This window comes from Bubalus bubalis, chromosome 6 (assembly GCF_019923935.1).
Source record: "Bubalus bubalis isolate 160015118507 breed Murrah chromosome 6, NDDB_SH_1, whole genome shotgun sequence".
Classification (NCBI taxonomy): domain Eukaryota; kingdom Metazoa; phylum Chordata; class Mammalia; order Artiodactyla; family Bovidae; genus Bubalus; species Bubalus bubalis.
This window is the reverse complement of record NC_059162.1, coordinates 51,609,091-51,631,982: the sequence shown is the minus strand read 5'-3', so window position 1 is coordinate 51,631,982 and position 22,892 is coordinate 51,609,091. Positions and strand designations below refer to the sequence as shown.

Below are 22,892 nucleotides of genomic sequence, written 5' to 3'. Positions count from 1 at the left end.
AAAGATGCTAAAGCCTATGAGTAAGAGGCAGGGCCAGCCCCAGGCCCAGGAATTGCAAGGTTTCTAGATAGATGTTTTCCAATGAAGCTATATATTGCTTAGAAAAGTGCTCCTTTACACTTGACTGGCTCTGAGATAAGTCTGAAACACTCTTCTCTGCTTTCATCTTCAACTGCCTACACTGTTCTCAGAGTCAGAACTGGCACTTGACGCAGGAAGCCTCAAATCTCTCTCATCTTTAAGGGGCAGGGACTTCCATTATTTTTCTGTAATTCATCAGGCTGAACTAATTCTAGATATTCTTACTCTACAACATATGTCAAATTAACAAAATAATGCAAGTCTATCTTCCCCCTTCATACATACAGTATACTCTGAACTTATACTGTGCGCACTTGATTTCAAATTGAGATTTTTGAGCACTATTTTCCAAACGCAATGGCTATTTGCTACTCTGAACCAGCCCAACAGAGGAAATGAGGAATCTGATTTGTTTTATTTTAAAAGAAAGAAAAAAAACTACGTAAGGCCTGATCCTGGTGCCTTTGAACATTTAACACTCAGAACCTGAACTGTTTCATAACAAACTAGAGCTCCCTTTCCTCCCTCCAAGAAGAGGCCCTTGGGAAGTATTTATTTAGTTAATGAGAGTTAAGTAATTGTGTTTTTCTCACAAGACAAAAAACAAACAAAAACTTCTAGAAGATGCTCTTTGAGCTCCCTAGCTCTGCAAGGTCCATATGATCTCCATCAGCCACGAGCCTGGAGCAGTAAACTGGGAATTTAGGGAACAATGTGGCCACAAACACTTCTCCAAAAAGAAAAACAACTCCTCTCTTGGCCCAACTCCAAAAGGCAATTGAGCCGGGTAAGGTCCAGGCTAATCTCTAAACAGCCTCTCTGCCAACTTTCTCCTACAGTCATTAGGTTTTTCAGCACGGGCTTTGCAAATAATCTAAAACAATTAATTATGCTTTCGAATTCACCCTGTACCATTAATGAAACACTGCCAGACAGCCTTTGATAACATATTTCCAGAGCTAATTAAATGTGACAAACCAGAGGACACAGACTCCCCAAACACTCGAGAGGGCCAGGCAGAGACCTGGCTGGTGGCAGTGAAGCCACCCATGCAAACGATCCTGGGGTGACAAAGTGGGGGGCTGCTGGAGTCAGGCCCTTAGGGTCCTCACAATATGTCAGACCCTGTCCTCAAATTATATCATTATCAGGTTCTTAAAGTTCAAATTATTTTTCCACCCTAAAGATATTTTTTCCTTCTAATGACTGGAAATTCTTAATTTGATACATAGAAGGTTTTTATTGCTTCTAGTCTATACCTCCACACTTCTGTTAGTTGCTCAGTTGTGTCTGACTCTTTGTGACCCCATGGACTGTAGCCCTCCAGGTTCCTCTGTCCATGGAATTTTCCAGGCAAGAATACTGGAGTGGGTTGCTGTTTTCTTCTCCAGGGGATCTTTCCAACCCAGAGATCGAACCTGGGTCTCCCGCATCTTGGGCAGATCCTTCACTGACTGAGCCACCAGGGAAGACCATACCTCTACCCTCAAAAATATGGGTTTTAATTTTTTAAAAGAGAGGGATGAATAATAGTTTTTAAAAGTATATATTAAAATAAATTTCATCCCCAAATTATCTTCTTTCAATCAAAGAGTTCTGCATAATTCAAGATTTCCCACTCCCATAACTCCAGTCATGTGGGAAATCTTTCTATTTTTTTCTCTAATGCCCCACAGAATTCCAGGCTGCTCTACGTGCATGGCCAGCAAGATAAACACACTTTGGGGAGGCCTAGAAAAAACCCTGCAGGGGGCAAGAAGCAAAACTGTAGTTGCATTCCTCTGGACTTTCCTGTTCCAGTTTCAAAAACAGAAAGACCACCACCTGGGGCTTGGTGAGCACAGGGCCGGATTCAAGCTGCCCAACGGCCCTCCCCCGCCCTCCAATGACAGTGATGAGATCTGAGAAAGCAAATCAGAAAACTTTATAAAAGTGGTATAATAAATAAATAGAAATTATTCTAAAAGACAACTTTTCAAGCACAGAGGTTAAACCTTCTCAGTGTCTTACTCAATTTTTAATAAATATGATGTTGGGTACTTAATAAATATCAACAACAACTTTGGGGAATTTTTTTCCCCTTCTAAAAAATGTTAATTTTTTAAAAGTTCTAGCCTGGAATCTGATTACAGGAATAAAACAGGAATCAGTGAGGAAGCCAGAGCTAAAAACTAGAACAGAAGAAAGTATGCTATAATTATCCACCTCCTTGCTGACATCTAGCATGCAACTTAAATTTATAAAATGTATTAAAATGAATTTATGCACTTATTTACTATTCTATTTCTCTGAAACACTAGTTTTGCTATGAGAGGCAACTTTGCAAAAGGTGATAAGACCCTCAAAAATTCATATTCCTGAAAAACAGACCACATGGGGAATGAAAAGGATGAGGTTTAGAAGTAAGTTGGGAAGGGAGGGTTGAGGCTTTTCAGACACTGATTTTTCACGGAAAATCATTCACAGTGCAAAGAAATTTTCTTTAGACAGTTTGGAAGGTTGTTCTGTTTTTTAATATTCAGTTTTCACTGTTACATAAAAGTAACTATCTTTACCATTAGGTTATGGCTTAGTATTCCACTGATACAAGATATCAGTCTTGATCCTTTTTCCCCCTCAATGGGAACAAATTGAAAGAAAACCACAAAGTCATTCTTAATTTCACAAGCATTTCACTTCCAAGGATCTTTCCTTCTACAATCTGATCCTGACTACCATCATCTCTTGCCTCAATTATTACTATGGCCACCGACCAGTATCCCCAAATTCACCCTTGCCCAACAGTCTATTCTCAACACTGCAGCCAGAGTGATCTTGCTAAAATATCCTTCAGATCACATCATTCTGCTGCTTAATGGCTCTTTCTCACTAGAGTAAAAACTCTGCAATGGCCAACCCTATATGCAACCCTACACCTGTCCCCAAGAACTCTCTGACTTTCCACTCCAGCAGCCACCTGGCCTGTTTACTAAGGCTCAAGCACTTCAGACAAGCTCCCACCTCAGGACCTTTGCACATGCTCTTCCTCCTGCCTAGAATGCTCATTTCCCCCGATATCCACTTGGCTCACCTCCTTCCAATCTCTGCTCAAATGTCATCTTCCCAGTGAGGCCCTCCCTGAATCACCTTATTTTAAACTGTACTTCCCCACTAATAATCCCTAGCCCTGTTGCCTTTTCTCCACTAACCCTGCTAAAATGTGCATAGTTTTTGTTTGTTTCTGGTCTCTGTCTCTCTTCATTAAAATGTAAACTTCAGGTGCACAAGGATTTTTGACTGTTTTACTCACTGCTATATGTCTAACAGCTGGAATGGTATCTAGAATGCTCAGGAGATGCTTGCTGAATAAATCAATCAACATTTTAGGAAATTTAACCATGTAAGAAGGTGGCAAAAACTCACTGTTCACACTACAAAGTCTCCCCTTTCTGTGCCACAGAAGCTAGCAAAGTACCTGAGCCCTAGTATACACTCAAAACTAATTCACCAGACTACAAGCACCCATCTAAACAAAGCAGGATTTAAACACTGAAAGAAAAGGTGAAATGATAAATGGGATAAAGGGCAAGTGGGAGCACTGTGGCATTTTGCTTCACCATGCAACAACACAATGCCAAAGTGGGCCGCACGGATGTGTCCCACTGGAAAAGCTCGTTGCAGGGAAGTGCCCAGCAGCTCAGCAGCACCCCTGATGAAAACAACAGAGAAGGAACTGACTCCAGAAGCGGGTGCTCTGCTCTCTCCTGAGGCCTTTGCTACCTGAGCATCCTTATGGATGGGGCCAGAGGGCAGGAGGACAGGAGGTGTTACTCCTGGTGGCTAGCCTATCATCTAAGCCAGAAAGAAGTTATTCAGGCATGCGAGGACAAAGGGAAGAAGCAACACAAAGAACTCAGGGCAGTCTTACTGGAACCTTTTCCTTCTGCCATAACTATACCACTTATAACTATATGATTCCTTTCACTGCCAACAGAGAATATCTTTTTTTTTTAATCAACATTTTCCTTTAAAGGCAGTAAGCTTTTCCACATTCTACTCTAGTTTAAACTAGTTTGGTTTCTTTTTTTTCCTTAAGATTTCTAAGAGTTGGCAGGACAGGGCTGGAGAACAGCTAGGCCTCCGTCCCCAGAGCACCTGCTGCCTGGTCTTTGGAAGGAATGTTCTGAGAGCAAGCACAGTGGTAAGCCCTCTAGAATGCCACCTGATTTACAGTGTCCTCTCAGAGAACAAAAATAAGACCACATTAGACTTCAGGGTAAATCTTTTTTAGGCCACTCTGGCAGAGAACGTTTCAAAGAAAATGAAAGTCAGCAGTTCACATGGATGCAGTACAAGGTGGGCCAATCTCCTGAGACAGGCAAGCACCTCCACGCCCTGATGCCCACACATGCAGAGCCAGTCCTGGGGAAAGGCTTCACAGTGACACTGCCCAGAATACTCCGTGTTTTAAAACACTTCCAAAACCAGCACTTGGAGCTCTTGCAATGATTCAAGGTGGCCTCAGAATAGGAGGATTTAGTTATCAAAGCAAACAAGCTGAGAATGCCTAATTTCCCATATACACAGTGTGTGAAAATATAAGCCTTGTGCAATTAAACAGCTACGTGGTCACACATAGATAGCTCTGTCCTGATGAGAAAGTGGATCAGCATTTACAAAAATGCACCATGACTGGTATCCTAAAATAACCCAGATCAAGAATCCAGAAAACTGGGTGGCAATTATATAGTCTAAGATAAGGAGGCAAAGGAGAGAAATCTGGGTTCTGTGAACTTGTGACATCAAAGTGAAAATGTTAGTCACTCAGTCATGTACAACTCTTTGCAACCCCATGGACTATAGCCCACCAGGCTCCTCTGTCCATGGGATTCTTCCAGCAAGAATACTGGAGTGGGTAGCCATGACCTTCTCCAGGCGATCTTCCTGAACCAAGAATTAAACCCAGGTCTCTTACACTGCAGGTAGATTCTCACCCTCTTGGTAAGTATCTTTCTTAATCTATATGTACATCTGGTTACCCAACTATCTATTCTCCTTGCACATAAAAAAGAAAAAGGCTTTTTATTTGATATCATATCATATCCCACCCCTATTGGTAGATTATGCAAGGCAAGGTAATCTTTGAGAAATAAACTCATCTTTCTTGACTAGCTAACTGCCCCAATTCTGTGTGTGTGTGTGTGTGTGTGTGTGTGTGTGTGTGTGTGTGTGTGTTGTTTCTGTGCAAAAACCTAAAGAAAGGGAAACAGGGACCTCATTACACTTGGGTGTGCGTGATCTCTCCAGAGGGATCACTACCTAAAATGCAGGCCATTCTATTCACTCTGTGTCTTTTAACAATAGTTCTTTGCTCCTTAAAATAAATAGAAAACTGGCACCCTGGTGATAGCTGGCATCACAATTGACAGTATCTTTTCCCTATGTGTCCACAAGTAGAATTAAACACAAAAGTGGTTATAATAACCACCTGAAAACTATAATAATCACTGACCAAATCAACTAGCTGTGTCCAAAGACTTGGGGGTTAGCAAGAGATCTTTTTGCATTTGTTTTGAACCTTCAAGTCTATTCCTCCTACGTTTACTTTCCCTGGTGGCAGCCCCCATTGGCACCCTCCCTTCCCTCCTGCCATTATGAGTTACAGCTGCTGAGCCCTCAGTTGGCAGAGAAGGGAAAACTGTGGCAGAACCACCTCTGCGGTCCTCAGGCCATTGATCTCAAGCCCAAGAGAAAGAGTGCCAGTTCCCTTTGGGCAGCACAATGGAAAGAACATGAACTCTGGGTCTGCTGCCATGCTGCCACACTAAATTGTCATATGACTATTATTACACAAAGGACCATTTCAACTTTTTAAAAATTAACTCTCATTATATATGACATTTTTCTTCCTTAAACCTCAGTTTCATCATTTGTAAAATGAGTGTCATAATAATAGTGGTAGGAGTGGTGGCAGTAGTAATAATTATAAAAACAGTGATAATGACGAACACCTACTTCACTGGGTTTCTGTAAAGATTAAATGAACTGGTGCAGAGTACCCAGCAGAGCGCCTAGCAGCATAGTTTCAAGAGGTGCTGAGGGGCATGCTGTAGGAAAATCACCCTGACTCATCGGTGCAGTCTGTCTACAGAAGTGTGCTGGGTTCAGGTTCAATCAAGAGGCAGACCAGCTTTCTAAACTAATTACTTGCTCTCAAGCCCCTTATTCTCATTCCATAAATGAAAAAACAACCCTGCCCACCCAGGGACTGCTATGAGAATCAAATGAAACACCAGGCAGGAAAGCATTTGAAAACAATAAAAATAAAGTGGTATTATTATGTTTAGCCTCCACCCAAGGCTGTCTGCTTGTCCATTCCAAACCAAGTATTAACCAGCTAGTATTAATCCCTCTGCTTGCTGTCCTATGAACCCAAAAAGTTCAAAGCTTTCTTAGCAGGAAAATAGCTCCAACTAAAAACATCTCTATTCTCCTGTGGACTATACCTGGAATTCCAGGTACATCCAATAAAGATGAAAAGAAATGTGTTTGCTCAATAGAAATATGTGTTTGGGTCATGGGCAAGCCTCCAAAAGGATACATCTAGGCACTAAATGGCAACTGCGGAATGAGGAACATAGCCAACCCCTCCACACTCTGCTGGCACAGAGGCCAGCAGCATCTCTGCAGAGCTCCCCTCAACGGCACCCCTCTGTCCTGACACAAGGGACCAGTAAAACACAGACGAGTCCATCTCTTTCTCCCAAACCCATTTCCCTGAGTTCTCCCTGCATGAGCACTTTTTCTCGTTACCGAGGCTGGGAACACAGCCCTACCTAACGCTGGCCAGCCACGGAGGCAGCAGTTAATATTTTTAAAAGATGTGTAGTGGAACAGTTTTTAAAGTGAAAACTGAGTGAAGCTTAAGCCCACAGGAGCAAGCATTTACATTTTTTAACTTTCCATTTTCTTCAGATACATTCTAGGATTGAAGATAAGATAAAATTGATGATAAAAGCCTAAGGTAATTTCTAATCAGGTGGCATTAGGGTCCCTACACAGCTCTTGTTCAAGACCATGGCCCTCCCTCGGCACAATGCTGTACAATAACGAAGGAACAAGGGAGGGAAGGAAAAGTGCGAGTTTTGTCAAAGCAACCACTAACACCGGGATGTGGCTTGCTTCCTTCACCCTCAGCCACAAGCAGAGAAGGAAGGCTTTCAATGAAGGCCCACACACAGGCATCTACTATTCCAACTCAGGCTCATTTTATGTGCTGTGCTGTGCTTGTCTCTTCCCTGGCTACATATCTAAAGGAAGCCTTCACCACTTCTGCCGGCAAGAACTCTATAATAGAGCTTCACAGCCGTGTCCACGGAATAAGAATACAAACAAAGAAGGCTCGTTACTTGAGGGTCCTTTCACTCTGATGACTTACATACGTCTCCCCTAAGAACAAAGGGGTTTAACCTGGTTCCAGGATGCCTCATTGGTGGCTACTCATCTGGTGTTGAATCAATCAAGTGAAGAGGTTCATTCATTCCACACTGAGGGTCTCCTACATAGAGGTTCTAGTGGACTGGTGGATGGGCTGGATTTTACAGCCAAACCACCTCACTCTGCCACTTATTAGTTACTGAGTCTCAGTTTTCTTGTGAGGAAAAATACAGATGACGATAATAATACTAATACCACCTCACAGTGTTCTTTCATAAAGACAGAATTAGCTGGCAGAGAGCAAGCCTGAGCTAAATGTCAGCCTACGTGCCAGGCACCGTGGCCTTTGTGGCCAAGGAGGCCACATTCTTAGCCTTACTTTCTGAGGCTGCAGTTTGAATTCTAAGATTTAACAATGCATGCTTTTGACTACAGAGGGATGGAAGAAGAGAGAATCCAAACCTCGGAATGAAATCCACAGCTTTGTTCTGACATTTAAGGTCCTCTATAATCCACCCCCATCCTTCCTTCTAAACAGACATCCTCTACATACCCAAGCAGCTGTCTGGGTCATCTGTTCCTTAAAACAACATCAAGCGCCTTCCTGGCAGTCTAATGGTTAAGACTCCACATGTTTATTGCAAAGGGAGCAGGTTTGATCCCTGATCAGAGAACTAAGATCCCATATGCTGTATGGAACAGTCAAAAAAGGCAAAAACAGACAAACAGAAAAAAACAATATCAGACACCTAAGTGCCACTGTTCTCCCCCTCTGCTCACCCTCAATGCCTTCCCCTTTCTTAAGTCATCCTGGTCTTCAAAACATAGCTCAAGACATAGACTTCTACAGAGCCTTCCCCAGCTCCTCTAACCCACCCTTCTGACCTCTCTGAGGTCATCTAGCTTTTACTCACCATGCACTGATTATTTTGTTACATGGTTATATTCTATATGCCTAACTAAAGTTCAAGCAACTCGAAGGATGAATCTTACATCTCTGTGTATATCCCTAAGTGCTCTGTCTCTGCAAACCTTTCAATATCACAGTAACCCAAGTCTATGCCATGACTAGTAATGCTGAAGAAGCTGAACAGTTCTATGAAGACCTACAAGACCTTCTAAAACTAACACCCAAAAAAGATATCCTTTTCATTATAGGGGACTGGAATGCAAAAGTAGAAAGTCAAGAAATATCTGGAGTAACAGGCAAATTCGGCCTTGGAGTACAGAATGAAGCAGGGCAAAGGCTAATAAGAGTTTTGCCAAGAGAACACAGTGGTCATAGCTAACACCCTCTTCCAACAACACAAGAGAAGATGCTACAGACGGACATCACCAGATGGTCAATACCGAAATCAGAGTGATTATATTCTTTGCAGCCACAGATGGAGAAGCTCTATACAGTCAGCAAAAACAAGACTGGGAGCTGACTGTGACTCAGATCATGAACTCCTTATTGCCAAATTTAGGCTTAAACTGAAGAAAGTAGGGAAAACCACTAGACCATTCAGCTATGACCTAAACCAAATCCCTTATGATTATACAGTGGAAGTGAGAAATAGATTCAAAGGATTAGATCTGATAGACAGAGTGCCTGAAGAACCATGGACGGAGGTTCGTGACATTGTATGGGAGGAAGTGATCAAGACCATCCCCAAGAAAAAGAAATGCAAAAAGGCAAAATGGTTGTCTGAGGAGGTCTTACAAATAGCTGTGAAAAGAAGAGAAGCCAAAGGCAAAGGAGAAAAGGAAAGATATACCCATCTGAATGCAGAGTTCCAAGGAATAGCAAGGAGAGATAAGAAAGCCTTCCTCAGTGATCAGTGCAAAGAAATAGAGGAAAACAATAGAATGGGAAAGACTAGAGATCTCTTCAAGAAAATGAGAGATACCAAGGGAATATTTCATGCAAAGATGGGCCCAATAAAGAACAGAAGTGGTATGGGCCTAACATAAGCAGAAGATATTTCTCTTTTTTTTTTCTACTACTTTTTAATGAGATTTTAATTAAGATCACTTTTAATGTACCAGCTAAAAGGCAAATAATTTTTCAATCATGAGACAAAGTGAAACTGCTGGTAGAGAGAATGGGCAGTTCAAATTCACACACCAGCATTCAAAAAAGCTTTCCCTCAAGATATTTGCAACAAGGTGGTCATTCTTTCTGCTTTCCAATCTAATAAACCAAGTTTTGCAAAGTGACTTCCACTCAGTCTGCCTACATATGACTCCTGGTCCGAGTCAATTGAAGCCTTAATGGTGGTCCAGCTTCTTCAGTATACCACAGAGGTGAATACCAGAGTTGTTACTAAGTGAGCTCATAAACTAAGAATATCCTTATTCATTGTTAATCTACAATTGTAGCACACTCAATGCATGCTTATTATTATCACTCTCATGCCGTCTCTGGGGTCGCACAGAGTCAGACACGACTGAAGCAACTTAGCAGCAGCAGCATGTCATCTGTACGTGCAATTCAACAGTCAAAACCAAGAAGCTAATCATTTTTTAAGTCAATGTGTGTCTTCTTAAGGCCAGCCAGTTTTCAGAACTGGCCCAACAAATTAGCTCTCATATAGCTCATTACAAAGAAGACTCAAAGCAAATTATAACAAAATAGAGCAAATTAAGTTTCTAAATTTGTTAAGTAACCCTGACTGCCTACACTAAGATGTTGACGTGAGGGATCTGATACTCTTATTTAAGGAACAGTGTTCCAACCAAACCATTTGCTTCTTCTCATCTACAATCTCACATTCTGATGGCTTCTAGAAAGCACAGTATATTTCTGTACTTTTTAATTTTTATATTTTGTTTTGTTTCTGACCACACCACATAATTTATGGGATCCCAGGTCTCCAATCCAGGCCCTCAGCAATCACTGGACTGCTAGGGAATCCCCTCGGTAGTTTTTTAAAAATTACATCCTAAAGATACCTGAAATAGGCAAAATTAAGCATTTCCTAAGTAGTCTGTGCTAGCAGCGCCACCTCTATATAAAAGATCTATTTACTTTACCATAAAGAACCAAAGGGTTTTCTTGAAATTCTTACTTAGGACAAGAAAGTAAATGTAATCTCTGCATGTAACAAACTTAAGTGGGTTTAAACAACATATTGTTCTCTAGCCACCTCCACACTGAAGGTTATTAGGCATCTGCATCACCAATGTTCGAATATCTAGCACCAGTGTAGTAAGACATAATATAGACAAACACATTATGTGTCTGTACAGGAGTCAAGTATTTTATTCCTTGAAGAATGTAAATACTCAAGCTCTGCATAAATATCACATATTCTAAATTTTTCTAGACTGAAGAAAAATATACCCAAAAGAACATAATGAACATGCAATTTGTATGATGCAACTTACCTGCAGTTGCTAAGCAGGAACTCATTAAGGCAAATATGACAATCACACAATGAGAAGTCATTTTTATTTCTCCAAAAGTGTGTCCCGTTCAGTCACCTCAGCCTGTAGTTCTTCAGATTATAGACAATCTTTGCAAATCAAAAGTGGCTTTAAAATTCTTCTTTCCAATTTTCAAATTGCCTGTAAAAATACACATTTTAAGAAGAAAACTTAATGCAGGAATTTCTGTTCATGAGTATATATTAAAGGAAAACGAAGAATTCCTAAAAAGTATAAGAAATTTACCTTAAAAGATGACTAGACAGCCCTCAAGCAAACTGGGGGGGGAGGGGGGAGCAGTAATTACCAAATAAAGATTTTTACAGCAAATACTTTTGCAAATACATGTTTGCTTTGATGTTTTATATCTTTGGTTTTATAGTAAAGTTTCAAGAGTATAGAATAAAATCAAGGTACACCTAAATATAACATCATCAGTTATGTTGGAACACTAATCAATGACACTTAATAAGTGAACTTCAGCAAGAAAAAAAAAGACCAACTCTGGTTAGAACTCAATCTAAGATGCAAACCATTATATATAGCATAGATAAACAACAACATCCTATATAAAGCATATATAAAAATATATTTTATATATTTTTTAATTTTTATTTTATATTTTTATATTTTTTATCAACATCCTATGATAAAGCATACTGGAAAAGAATGTGAAAAAGAATATATATGTGTATAACCAAATCACTTTGCTATATAGAATTTAACACAAAATTGTAAATCAATTATAGTTCAATAAAAGTTTTAAAAAAGAACTCAATCTAATGTTATAGTGACAGACCTATCATAAGGATCAAATTAAAACATTAATTTAGAATCAATCTGGAAACATAAGGAACCATTAAAAAGTAAAATTCTTATTTCAACTGTTCGCCAACATTATAACATGTGAAAACTTGTCTCTCAACTCCATCTGAGACTATCTGGTTACTTGACTAGAAGATCCAAGAGGCTTTTTTAAAACTTTTCCTATCTAGAGCCTTGAAATGACAAGTTTTGTGAAGGTGGGATTAACTGGAATATCCTCCAATGACCCTAAAAATTACCTCATTTAGACACTGCAACATATTGATAAATTTTCCAACCTTATCTCCCTGAGTCTGGAACAACCCATAGAAGCTGCAAGTCAACAAACATTTATTGAGCACCTACTATGTTCCAGGTGTTGCGTAAGGACATGATTCCTGGTGTCAGGAATAAAAACTATCTGACAACTGGATAAAACTATGAAAGACCCTGCCTGATCTAAGCTTTGGACAAGGCAGTATCCCAAGTTTCTAGGATCCACCTCAAACAGCTAGAGACTGCAGCCCTGTTACCCAGAGCCAGAAAAATGCATCCCCAGAAACAGCATGCTACCTTCAGACACAAAGCTAGTTTGGGCACTTGCAGACACAGTACAAATATATAAAAACAATGGCAAAACAAGTTCGAATTGAATGGTTTTAATTCACTGCATCAAGTGTGAAGAGAAAGAAATTTTAAATGCATCTCTGTAGTAGTAATACTAATAGCCTTGGAGAAGGAAAAAAATAGGGTGATTGGGGTACAGTGGTAGGAGAGGGCGGAAACCTTTTCAGTGAACTCCCTTTTGGGTTTTACGAGTATTACCTACCCAGCAATAACAATAATGTTCGAATTTCAAAGATAAGTTTTATATATGCTTTAAAACTGAACTATTACATATGCAGGAGGCACTGTGGTCCAATCTTGGTAGGAAAATGGTTTTAAAAACCTAGTATGAGTAAAATACAGCTTAGAGTGGCAGTAAAAGGTCTGCATAGGTGTGAATCCACTCCGCCACCTCCCAAATGAGTGACGTCGACCTGGACGCTCTGCGTGGATGAAACTTCCTACTAACTATTGTGAGGATTAAATGAGTTAACATAGATACATTGTTTAGAACAGTGCCTAGCTCATAATAAGCAATGAATAAATGTTAGCTATTATTATCATTGCTGGTCCATTCCCTTTGAGGTAAATTTGAACCAAAAAAGCAGAAAAATTAGGGTATACCTATTTGCATAATTTGTAGCTACTGAAAAATCAGTTTAACTTTTTGTTTACTGCAAAATAAACATTACAATGGACACCAAAAGGAATAAGCTAAAGAGCAGATCACTAAGAAAACAAAGTTATCAAGCAAAATGAGGCACAGTTCATTGGTGGCACAATGGTCTTATTTCAAAAACTGACTAAATTATAGACATAACTCTGGACACCATAAAATTGTTTCCAATCACTGCTTAAAGTGATTGCCACCATAATTCCACATCACCTCACGTATAATGGAAGTCTCCTCGGTTACCTTAAAAATCAATGACAAAAAAAAAAAAAAAATCAATGACAGCAAAGAGAATTTGTCCCTATTTTTTGCCCTTCAAAAAATTAGATTTCCTGAATGGATGGATAAGGAAAACTCTAGAAGAACGTGTTATTTCAACAAATACTAAAAGGGCAACTTTTATAAAGCAAAACCCTATAAGGAGATCTCAGAAGATGACTTCCCAGAGGATTTTTATGGTGCACACAAACTACATAACCAGCACGAGGCTTGTAGGAATATTTAATAAACTTGTGTCACCCCCTGCCTTCAGCTGCAGAGGGTCTGTGGGGCTGTGCACATTAATCCAGGGCTTAAACCAAGTCTGAATGAACCTGGGAAAGAAAGGCAAACAGTTCTATTAAAAATATAGACTGCAAATTGCTGACAAGAATATTGGGTAATTATTAAAATGCAACAATTACAGATATAATAGAGCCAAGCTAAACAGTTTGATGCCCAAAGGCAAACCACAGCAAGTTTACACCGGATCTTAAAACATCTCCGAGGAAGTCCAAGACAAGTTGAAACTTAACACACTGCTGCTTCGAACAAAGAAGGAGCTTTTCTTCTTTTAGCTTAAAAGTACCTCCACAATGTAACTTGTTCAAAAGAGAAAATAAACTGCAGAGAGTTTTTGTCTAATCTTCCCAATGTGGTGACAGGATCCTAAGGCAGAGGAGAATAAAAAGGGAAGTGTGTCATTCCATTCATTGGAACTCCAGTTTTGGCCAAGACTTGCACATATCAGTGGCTGAACACACAACCTGGGGATCAGTTTCCTAACAGAAGAACACAGGATGATCAAAAGCTTCGAAAAAGTCACAGATCTGGAACAAAACTAGGGAACTGCCGATTCTTTTCCTTTTCTGAGGTTATATACTCACACTCAATCTGAGGTCTCACACTCAATCTGCACAGATCAGGGACTCAACCACCCTGGTTTTCTGACCTCTCTGTATCTCTTTGGACTTGAAGAACAAATAGCTTTCTTTAGAAATATAAATAGGGTGCTCAAAATCTTAAAAGAACAATTTGAAAGATACTGTGAAACAGTCATTTTGCCCACATTTCAAAGTAATGTATTCCATTCAAAGGGTACCAAAACTTATAGTATCCACAAATGAACAAAAAATAATTCTGAGTGAGACCTTAATGGAGTTTTTTTTAAATGAATGTGATACTAATTCTTCTAATTTCCCCTGAGTCTATTTCTAAGGTCATTAAACTTAGTGCATTGCCCCACATTCTCTAGTGATACAAGGAGTTCACAGGGAAAGACCAGGATAAGCTGAAAACCCCTACCCAAATGAGTCCTGAAATACATCATGGTTTTTTGAACCAATATTCAAAAGGAATTGGTTGGGAACGATTAGTATTCCCTGGGTTGATCAGGAATTTTTTTAAGCGCAAACCTTGCTCTATCTTAGAGGGAAAACGTGGTGAAACAATGCCTGGCAATAAGCTAACAGCCAGCAAAAAAGATTACTAACTTCCCCTTAGAGAGCTAACACAGTGGCTAAGAACATGAGATTATTCAAAATTGGAACCTACAATTAGCTTCCACCCAATCAATTTCTCAATTAAAAGAATTAGCCTGCTAAAGATAACATGAACAGCTTTTAAACTTAGACGAGCTCAACAGAATTCATGGATGAAGAGAAGCCCAATCTCCAAGACCAGCACTTGACCAAAATATTAACAATAAGGCAGAGTCAAGACTAGAAACAAGGTCTTCCCATGACAGCACTCTACCTTGAAGTTCCAGGTCAGTTGCCACAAACTAGGAACCGTTTTCTCTCCCTCAGTGCTCAATCTCTGGAAACAGAATGTTTTATCCAAGAGAAAGGGAAGCCTGCCATAGCTGCCATCAGACATCAGTACTTCCATGTTGACATGTGCACTTTGCACAAATCATTACTGATCACAAACTAAGACTTGACTTCAGAACTGTGGGTGGTGGTCATAATAAATAAGCAGTCCTTGGTGATGCTGTATGACTCAAGTTCTTTGAAGATAAAGCACAAATCTTTGCATTGTCATATCTTAACACTATGACTGTTCAGCCCCCAATATGGAAAATATTCAACAAATGTGAAGATCTTAAAGATGTGTATATTGAGTGGAATAAAAAATGACCCATTCCCTAAACCCAAATAGTAAATAACACCTGATTTTCTGGTCCTTCAGCATGAAAACGTTTTCTAGCAGATCATTAAAATGTTTCTAGTTTGCCATTTAAGTGAATTTTTTGGGAAAAGGTATACTGTTAAGTCTGCAAATGGTTAAATAAAAGCTGATAGAAGAACTGCTCTGATGGATATTCAACATGTTATTCAGGGGATTTAGAAAAAAGGCAGGATGGATGACATCAATATATAGCTTGGCAGCCTGAAAAAAGGGGTGTTCAGGATACAGAACAGATACTACTGTTTGATGACATTTGGATGCCCTTTAAGACCTGTACAGCATCGGACCTTGCTTCTATCACCAGTCACATCCACAGCTGGGTATTCTTTTTGCTTTGGCTCCATCCCTTCATTCTTTCTGGAGTTATTTCTCCACTGATCTCCAGTAGCATATTGGGCACCTACTGACCTGGGGAGTTTCTCTTTCAGTATCCTATCATTTTGCCTTTTGATACTGTTCATGGGGTTCTCAAGGCAAGAATACTGAAGTGGTTTGCCATTCCCTTCTCCAGTGGACCACATTCTGTCAGATCTCTCCACCATGACCCTCCCATCTTGGGTTGCCCCACAGGCATGGCTTAGTTACATTGAGTTAGACAAGGCTGTGGTCCTAGTGTGATTAGATTGACTAGTTTTCTGTGAGTATGGTTTCATTGTGTCTGCCCTCTGGGGAGGCCTTACTAATAGCTGTGAAAAGAAGAGAAGCGAAAAGCAAAGGAGAAAAGGAAAGATATAAACATCTGAATGCAGAGTTCCAAAGAATAGCAAAAAGAAGATAAGAAAGCCTTCCTCAGCGATCAATGCAAAGAAATAGAGGAAAACAACAAAATGGGAAAGACTAGAGATCTCTTCAAGAAAATTAGAGATACCAAGGGAACATTTCATGCAAAGATGGGCTCAATAAAGGACCGAAATGGTATGGACCTAACAGAAGCAGAAGATATTAAGAAGAGGTGGCAAGAATACACAGAAGAACTGTACAAAAAAGATCTTCACGACCCAGATAATCACGATGGTGTGATCACTTACCTAGAGCCAGATATCCTGGAATGTGAAGTCAAGTGGGCCTTAGAAAGCATCACTACGAACAAAGCTAGTGGAGGTGACGGAGTTCCAGTTGAGCTCTTTCAAATCCTGAAAGATGATGCTGTGAAAGTGCTATACTCAATATGCCAGCAAATTTGGAAAACTCAGCAGTGGCCACAGGACTGGAAAAGGGCAGTTTTCATTCCAATCCCAAAGAAAGGCAATGCCAAAGAATGCTCAAACTACCGCACAATTGCACTCATCTCACATGCTAATAAAGTAACGCTCAGAATTCTCCAAGCCAGGCTTCAGCAATACGTGAACTGTGAACTTCCTGATGTTCAAGCTGGTTTTAGAAAAGGCAGAGGAACCAGAGATCAAATTGCAAACATCTGCTGGATCATGGAAAAAGCAAGAGAGTTCCAGAAAAACATCTATTTCTGTTTTATTGACTATGCCAAAGCCTTTGACTGTGTGGATCACAATAAACTGTGGAAAATTCTGAAAGAGATGGGCATACCAGACCACCTGACCTGCTTCTTGAGAAATCTGTATGCAGGTCATGAAGCAACACTTAGAACTGGACATGGAACAACAGACTGGTTCCAAATAGGAAAAGGACTACGTCAAGGCTGTATATTGTCATCCTGCTTATTTAACTTATATGCAGAGTACATTATGAGAAACGCTGGACCGGAAGAAACACAAGCTGGAATCAAGATTGCTGGGAGAAATATCAATAACCTCAGATATGCAGATGACACCACCCTTATGGCAGAAAGTGAAGAGGAACTCAAAAGCCTCTTGATGAAAGTGAAAGAAGAGAGTGAAAAAGTTGGTTTAAAACTCAACATTCAGAAAACGAAGATCATGGCATCCGGTCCCATCACTTCATGGGAAATAGATGGGGAAACAGTGGCAGACTTTATTTTTTGGAGCTCCAAAATCACTGCAGATGCTGATTGAAGCCATGAAATTAAAAGACGCTTACTCCTTGGAAGGAAAGTTATGACCAACTTAGATAGCATATTGAAAAGCAGAGACATTACTTTGCCAACAAAGGTTCGTCTAGTCAAGGCTATGGTTTTTCCTGTGGTCATGTATGGATGTGAGAGTTGGACTGTGAAGAAGGCTGAGCGCCCAAGAATTGATGCCTTTGAACTGCGGTGTTGGAGAAGACTCTTGAGAGTCCCTTGGACTGCAAGGAGATCCAACCAGTCCATTCTGAAGGAGATCAGCCCTGGGATTTCTTTGGAAGGAATGATGCTAAAGCTGAAACTCCAGTACTTTGGCCACCTCATGCGAAGAGTTGACTCATTGGAAAAGACTCTGATGCTGGGAGGGATTGGGGGCAGGAGGAGAAGGGGACGACAGAGGATGAGATGGCTGGATGGCATCACTGACTCGATGGACGTGAGTCTGAGTGAACTCTGGGAGTTGGTGATGGACAAGGAGGCCTGGCGTGCTGAGATTCATGGGGTCGCAAAGAGTTGGACACGACTGAGCGATTGAACTGAACTAAGACCTGTACACAGAGACAGCAAAACCACCTTACTGAGTCACAGCAGCAACTCTCCCATATCTCTATAACACAGAGAAACTGGCTAATCCCAAATCCCCGTTTTTAGACAGACTTGGCACAAAGAGGGCAAAAGTCCTGGATGTGGATAAGAAATCTTTGGAATTGCATCCAAGTATAATCAATATTCAATAAATATTTACTATGAGGAGCCGGGCACTGTTAAAGATATCAAAGATATTGCAGGGAAAAAAGGAGCCAAAAATCCTGCCTTCATGGTGCTTATATTCTAGTAAAAGTAACACCATCTACTACATTAGGCAAGAATTTAATTTTCTGAGCCTCATTTCTCCCTTCAGTAAATCTTTATTGCTTATTCCATGCCAGGCAATGGGAATATAATGGCCACAAAAAGAGACATATTTTTTGCCCTTGTAGGCTTAAAGTGTGGTGGGATAACCAGCAAATAATCACCAAAAAAATGTAATTATAGGCTATGATAAGAGCTCTTTAAAAAAGTATCACCACTTGAAGGATAAGTAAAGATTTAAAAGCTCTGGTGAAGGATAACATTACAGATAAAGGAACGATTACAAGTCACTGATGCTGAAGGGAGCATGGCTGCAGAGTCAACAGGAAGGGAAAGGAACAGGTTCAAGAGTTTAAGCAGGAAAGTGCCATGATCCTAGTAGGTTTTTAAAGTTTCCCTGGTACGGGCAATGTGGAAAACACTATGGGGGTGGTTTAGTTGCTCAGTTGTGTCCAACTCTTTGCAACCCCATGAACTATACCCTGCCAGGCTCCTCTGGCCATGGAATTTTCCAGGCAAGAATACTGGAGTGGGCTGCCATTTCCTTCTCCAGGGGATCTTCCTGACCCAGGGATTCAACCTGCATCTTCTGCATTGCAGGTGGTCGCCTACATCTCCTGCATTGCTAGTAGATTCTTTACCACTGAGCCACCAGGGAAGCCCATGTGGAAAACAGCTGGAGGCTTCTCAAAAAACTAAAAATAGAACTACCATATGATCCAGCAATTCCACTTCTGGGTATATATCTGCTGCTGCTGCTGCTGCCAAGTTGTTTCAGTCGTGTCCAACTCTGTGCAACCCCATAGACGGCAGCCCACCAGGCTCCCCTGTCCCTGGGATTCTCCAGGCAAGAACACTGGAGTGGGTTGCCATTTCCTTCTCCAATGCATGAAAGTGAAAAGTGAAAGTGAAGTCGCTCAGTCGTGTCCAACTCTTAGCGACCCCACAGACTGCAGCCTACCAGACTCCTCCATCCATGGGATCCTCCAGGCAAGAGTACTGGAGTGGGGTGCCATTGCCTTCTCCAGGGTATATATCTAAAGGAAGTTAAATCACTGCAAAAGAGATATTTGCAACCCCATGTTCACTGCAGTGTTATTTGCAGTAGCCAAGACATGGAAACAAACTACATGTCCACTGATGGATGACTGGATAAAGAAAATGTGGTGTGTCTATAATGGAATATTACTCAGCCACAAAAGAAGGAAATCCTGCCATTTGCAACAAAACTGATAGATCTCGTAGTCAAGATGCTAAGTGAAGTAAGTCAGAGACAGACAAATGCTATATGAGCTCACTTATCTGTGAAATCTAAAAAACTGAACTCTTAGGAACAGAGACCAGATTGGTATTGCCAAAAGCGGGAGTGAACAGTAGAGGAAATGGGTGACTGTAGACAAAAGGTATAAACTTCCAGTTATCTAAATAAGTTCTGGGGATAGCATGTACAACATGATGACTGTAGTTAACAATACTGTATTGTACATTTGAAAGTCGGTAAGAATCAATCTTAAAAGTTAACACAAGTTATAAAAAAGCTGTTAACTATGTGAGGTAATGGATGTTAACTAAACTTACTATGGTAATTATTTTGCAATATACAAATCATTATGTTGTATTTTATGCAATGTTACGTGTGAATTATATCTCAATAAAATGGAAAAAAATTAATTAAAAATAAATAAAGACTTTTCTGGGTACCATGTGGGGAACACACCAAGGGAGCCTAGAGTGCTAAGATGATCAGTTAAAACTCTGATAGCAGTCAGACAAGAAAGGTGGTTTAGATTAGAATGGAACCTCAGTTTCTTCATTTGTAAGAAAATAAACTAAAGGAAACAATTCCATTCACCATTGCAACGGAAAGAATAAAATACTTAGGAATATATCTACCTAAAGAATCTAAAGACCTATATATAGAAAACTATAAAACACTGGTGAAAGAAATCAAAGAGGACACTAACAGATGGAGAAATATACCATGTTCGTGGATTGGAAGAATCAATATAGTGAAAATGAGTATACTACCCAAAGCAATCTATAGATTCAGTGCAATCCCTATCAAGCTACCAACAGCATTCTTCACAGAGCTAGAACAAATAATTTCACAATTTGTATGGAAAAACAAAAAACCTCGAATAGCAAAAGCGATCTTGAGAAAGAAGAATGGAACTGGAGGAATCAACCTACCTGACTTCAGGCTCTACTACAAAGCCACAGTTATCAAGACAGTATGGTACTGGCACAAAGACAGGAATATAGATCAATGGAACAAAATAGAAAGCCCAGAGATAAATCCACACACATATGGACACCTTATCTTTGACAAAGGAGGCAAGAATATACAATGGATTAAAGACAATCTCTTTAACAAGTGGTGCTGGGAACTCTGGTCAACCACTTGTAAAAGAATGAAACTAGAACACTTTCTAACACCATACACAAAAATAAACTCAAAATGGATTAAAGATCTAAACGTAAGACCAGAAACTATAAAACTCCTAGAGGAGAACATAGGCAAAACACTCTCTGACATACATCACAGCAGGATCCTCTATGACCCACCTCCCAGAATATTGGAAATAAAAGCAAAAATAAACAAATGGGACCTAATTAACCTTAAAAGCTTCTGCACATCAAAGGAAACTATTAGCAAGGTGAAAAGACAGCCTTCAGAATGGGAGAAGATAATAGCAAATGAAGCAACTGACAAACAACTAATCTCGAGAATATACAAGCAACTCCTACAGCTCAACTCCAGAAAAATAAATGACCCAATCAAAAAATGGGCCAAAGAACTAAATAGACATTTCTCCAAAGAAGACATACAGTTGGCTAACAAACACATGAAAAGATGCTCAACATCACTCATTATCAGAGAAATGCAAATCAAAACCACTATGAGGTACCATTTCACACCAGTCAGAATGGCTGCGATCCAAAAGTCTACAAGTAATAAATGCTGGAGAGGGTGTGGAGAAAAGGGAACCCTCTTACACTGTTGGTGGGAATGCAAACTAGTACAGCCACTATGGAGAACAGTGTGGAGATTCCTTAAAAAACTGGAAACAGACCTGCCTTATGATCCAGCAATTCCACTGCTGGGCATACACACCGAGGAAACCAGAAGGGAAAGAGACACGAGTACCCCAATGTTCATCGCAGCACTGTTTATAATAGCCAGGACATGGAAGCAACCTAGATGTCCATCAGCAGATGAATGGATAAGAAAGCTGTGGTACATATACACAATGGAGTATTACTCAGCCATTAAAAAGAATACATTTGAATCAGTTCTAATGAGGTGGATGAAACTGAAGCCTATTATACAGAGTGAAGTAAGCCAGAAAGAAAAACACCAATACAGTATACTAACGCATATATATGGAATTTAGAAAGATGGTAACAATAACCCTGTGTACGAGACAGCAAAAGAGACACTGATGTATAGAACAGTCTTATGGACTCTGTGGGAGAGGGAGAGGGTGGGAAGATTTGGGAGAATGGCATTGAAACATGTAAAATATCATGTATGAAATGAGTTGCCAGTCCAGGTTCGATGCACGATACTGGATGCTTGGGGCTGGTGCACTGGGACGACCCAGAGGGAGGGAATGGGGAGGGAGGAGGGAGGAGGGTTCAGAATGGGGAACACGTGTATACCTGTGGTGGATTCATTTTGATATTTGGCAAAACTAATACAGTTATGTAAAGTCTAAAAATAAAATAAAATTAAAAAAAAATGTTGTTGGTCTCAATCACACTTCAATAAAAATTTAAATTTTTAAATTTTAATTTAAAAAAAAAAAGAAAATAAACTAAAGAAAGCTGAGCACTGAAGAAATGATGCTTTTGAACTCTGGCATTGGAGAAGACTCTTAAGAGTCCCTTGGACTGCAAGGAGATCCAACCAATCAATCCTAAAGGAAATCAGTCCTGAATATTAATTGGAAGGACTGATGCTGAAGCTGAAACTGAAATACTTTGGCCACCTGATGCGAAGAACTGACTCATTGGAAAAGACCCTGATGCTGGGAAAGATTGAAGGCAGGAAGAGAAGGGGATGACAGAGGATGAGATGGTTGGATGGCATCACTGACTCAATGGACATGAGTTTGAGCAAGTTCCAAGAGTTGGTGATGGACAGGGAAGTCTGGCATGCTACAGTCCATGGGGTCACAAAGAGTCGGACATGACTGAGTGACTGAACTGAACTGAAACTAACCTTACCTACATCACAGTGTGGTAACAAGAAATCAAATGAAATTGTACAAAAGCTGTATTACTTATCATTAGCAGCTTGTCTCTACCAAAGGGAATTATTATCCTAGAGCCTAAGACTCAATATTCTGTGCTTGCCAGTAGAAAGGAAAAAAGAAGGATCACTCTTGAGTTACCTGGGCTTCCCTGGTGGTTCAGACAGTATAGAAACTGCCTGCCAATGCAGGAGATGTAGGTTCGCCCCCTGGGTCAGGAAAATCTCCTGGAGAAGGAATGGCTATCCAACCCAGTATTCTTGCCTGGAGAATTCCATGGATGGAGGAGTCTGGTAGGCTACAGTCCATGGAGTCCTAAAGAGTTGGATACAACTGAGCAACT

At 40.2% G+C, this 22,892-nt stretch overlaps 1 protein-coding gene across 2 annotated transcripts in view; it reads right to left on the bottom strand.

Moving 5' to 3' along the window:
* TGFBR3 (transforming growth factor beta receptor 3) overlaps positions 1-22,892 on the bottom strand; it is a 207,991-nt gene that overhangs the window by 163,093 nt on the left and 22,006 nt on the right. The window contains exons 2-3 of one of the 2 annotated variants that reach the window (XM_006054474.4): positions 13,786-13,918; positions 10,870-11,049 (exon numbers count right to left, since the gene is read on the bottom strand). In XM_006054474.4, the coding sequence (XP_006054536.2) occupies positions 10,870-10,930 (61 nt within the window). In that variant the 5' untranslated portion in view covers positions 10,931-11,049; positions 13,786-13,918. The remainder of the gene's footprint in view (positions 1-10,869; positions 11,050-13,785; positions 13,919-22,892) is intronic. The other variant, XM_006054473.4, reaches the window with a different exon arrangement.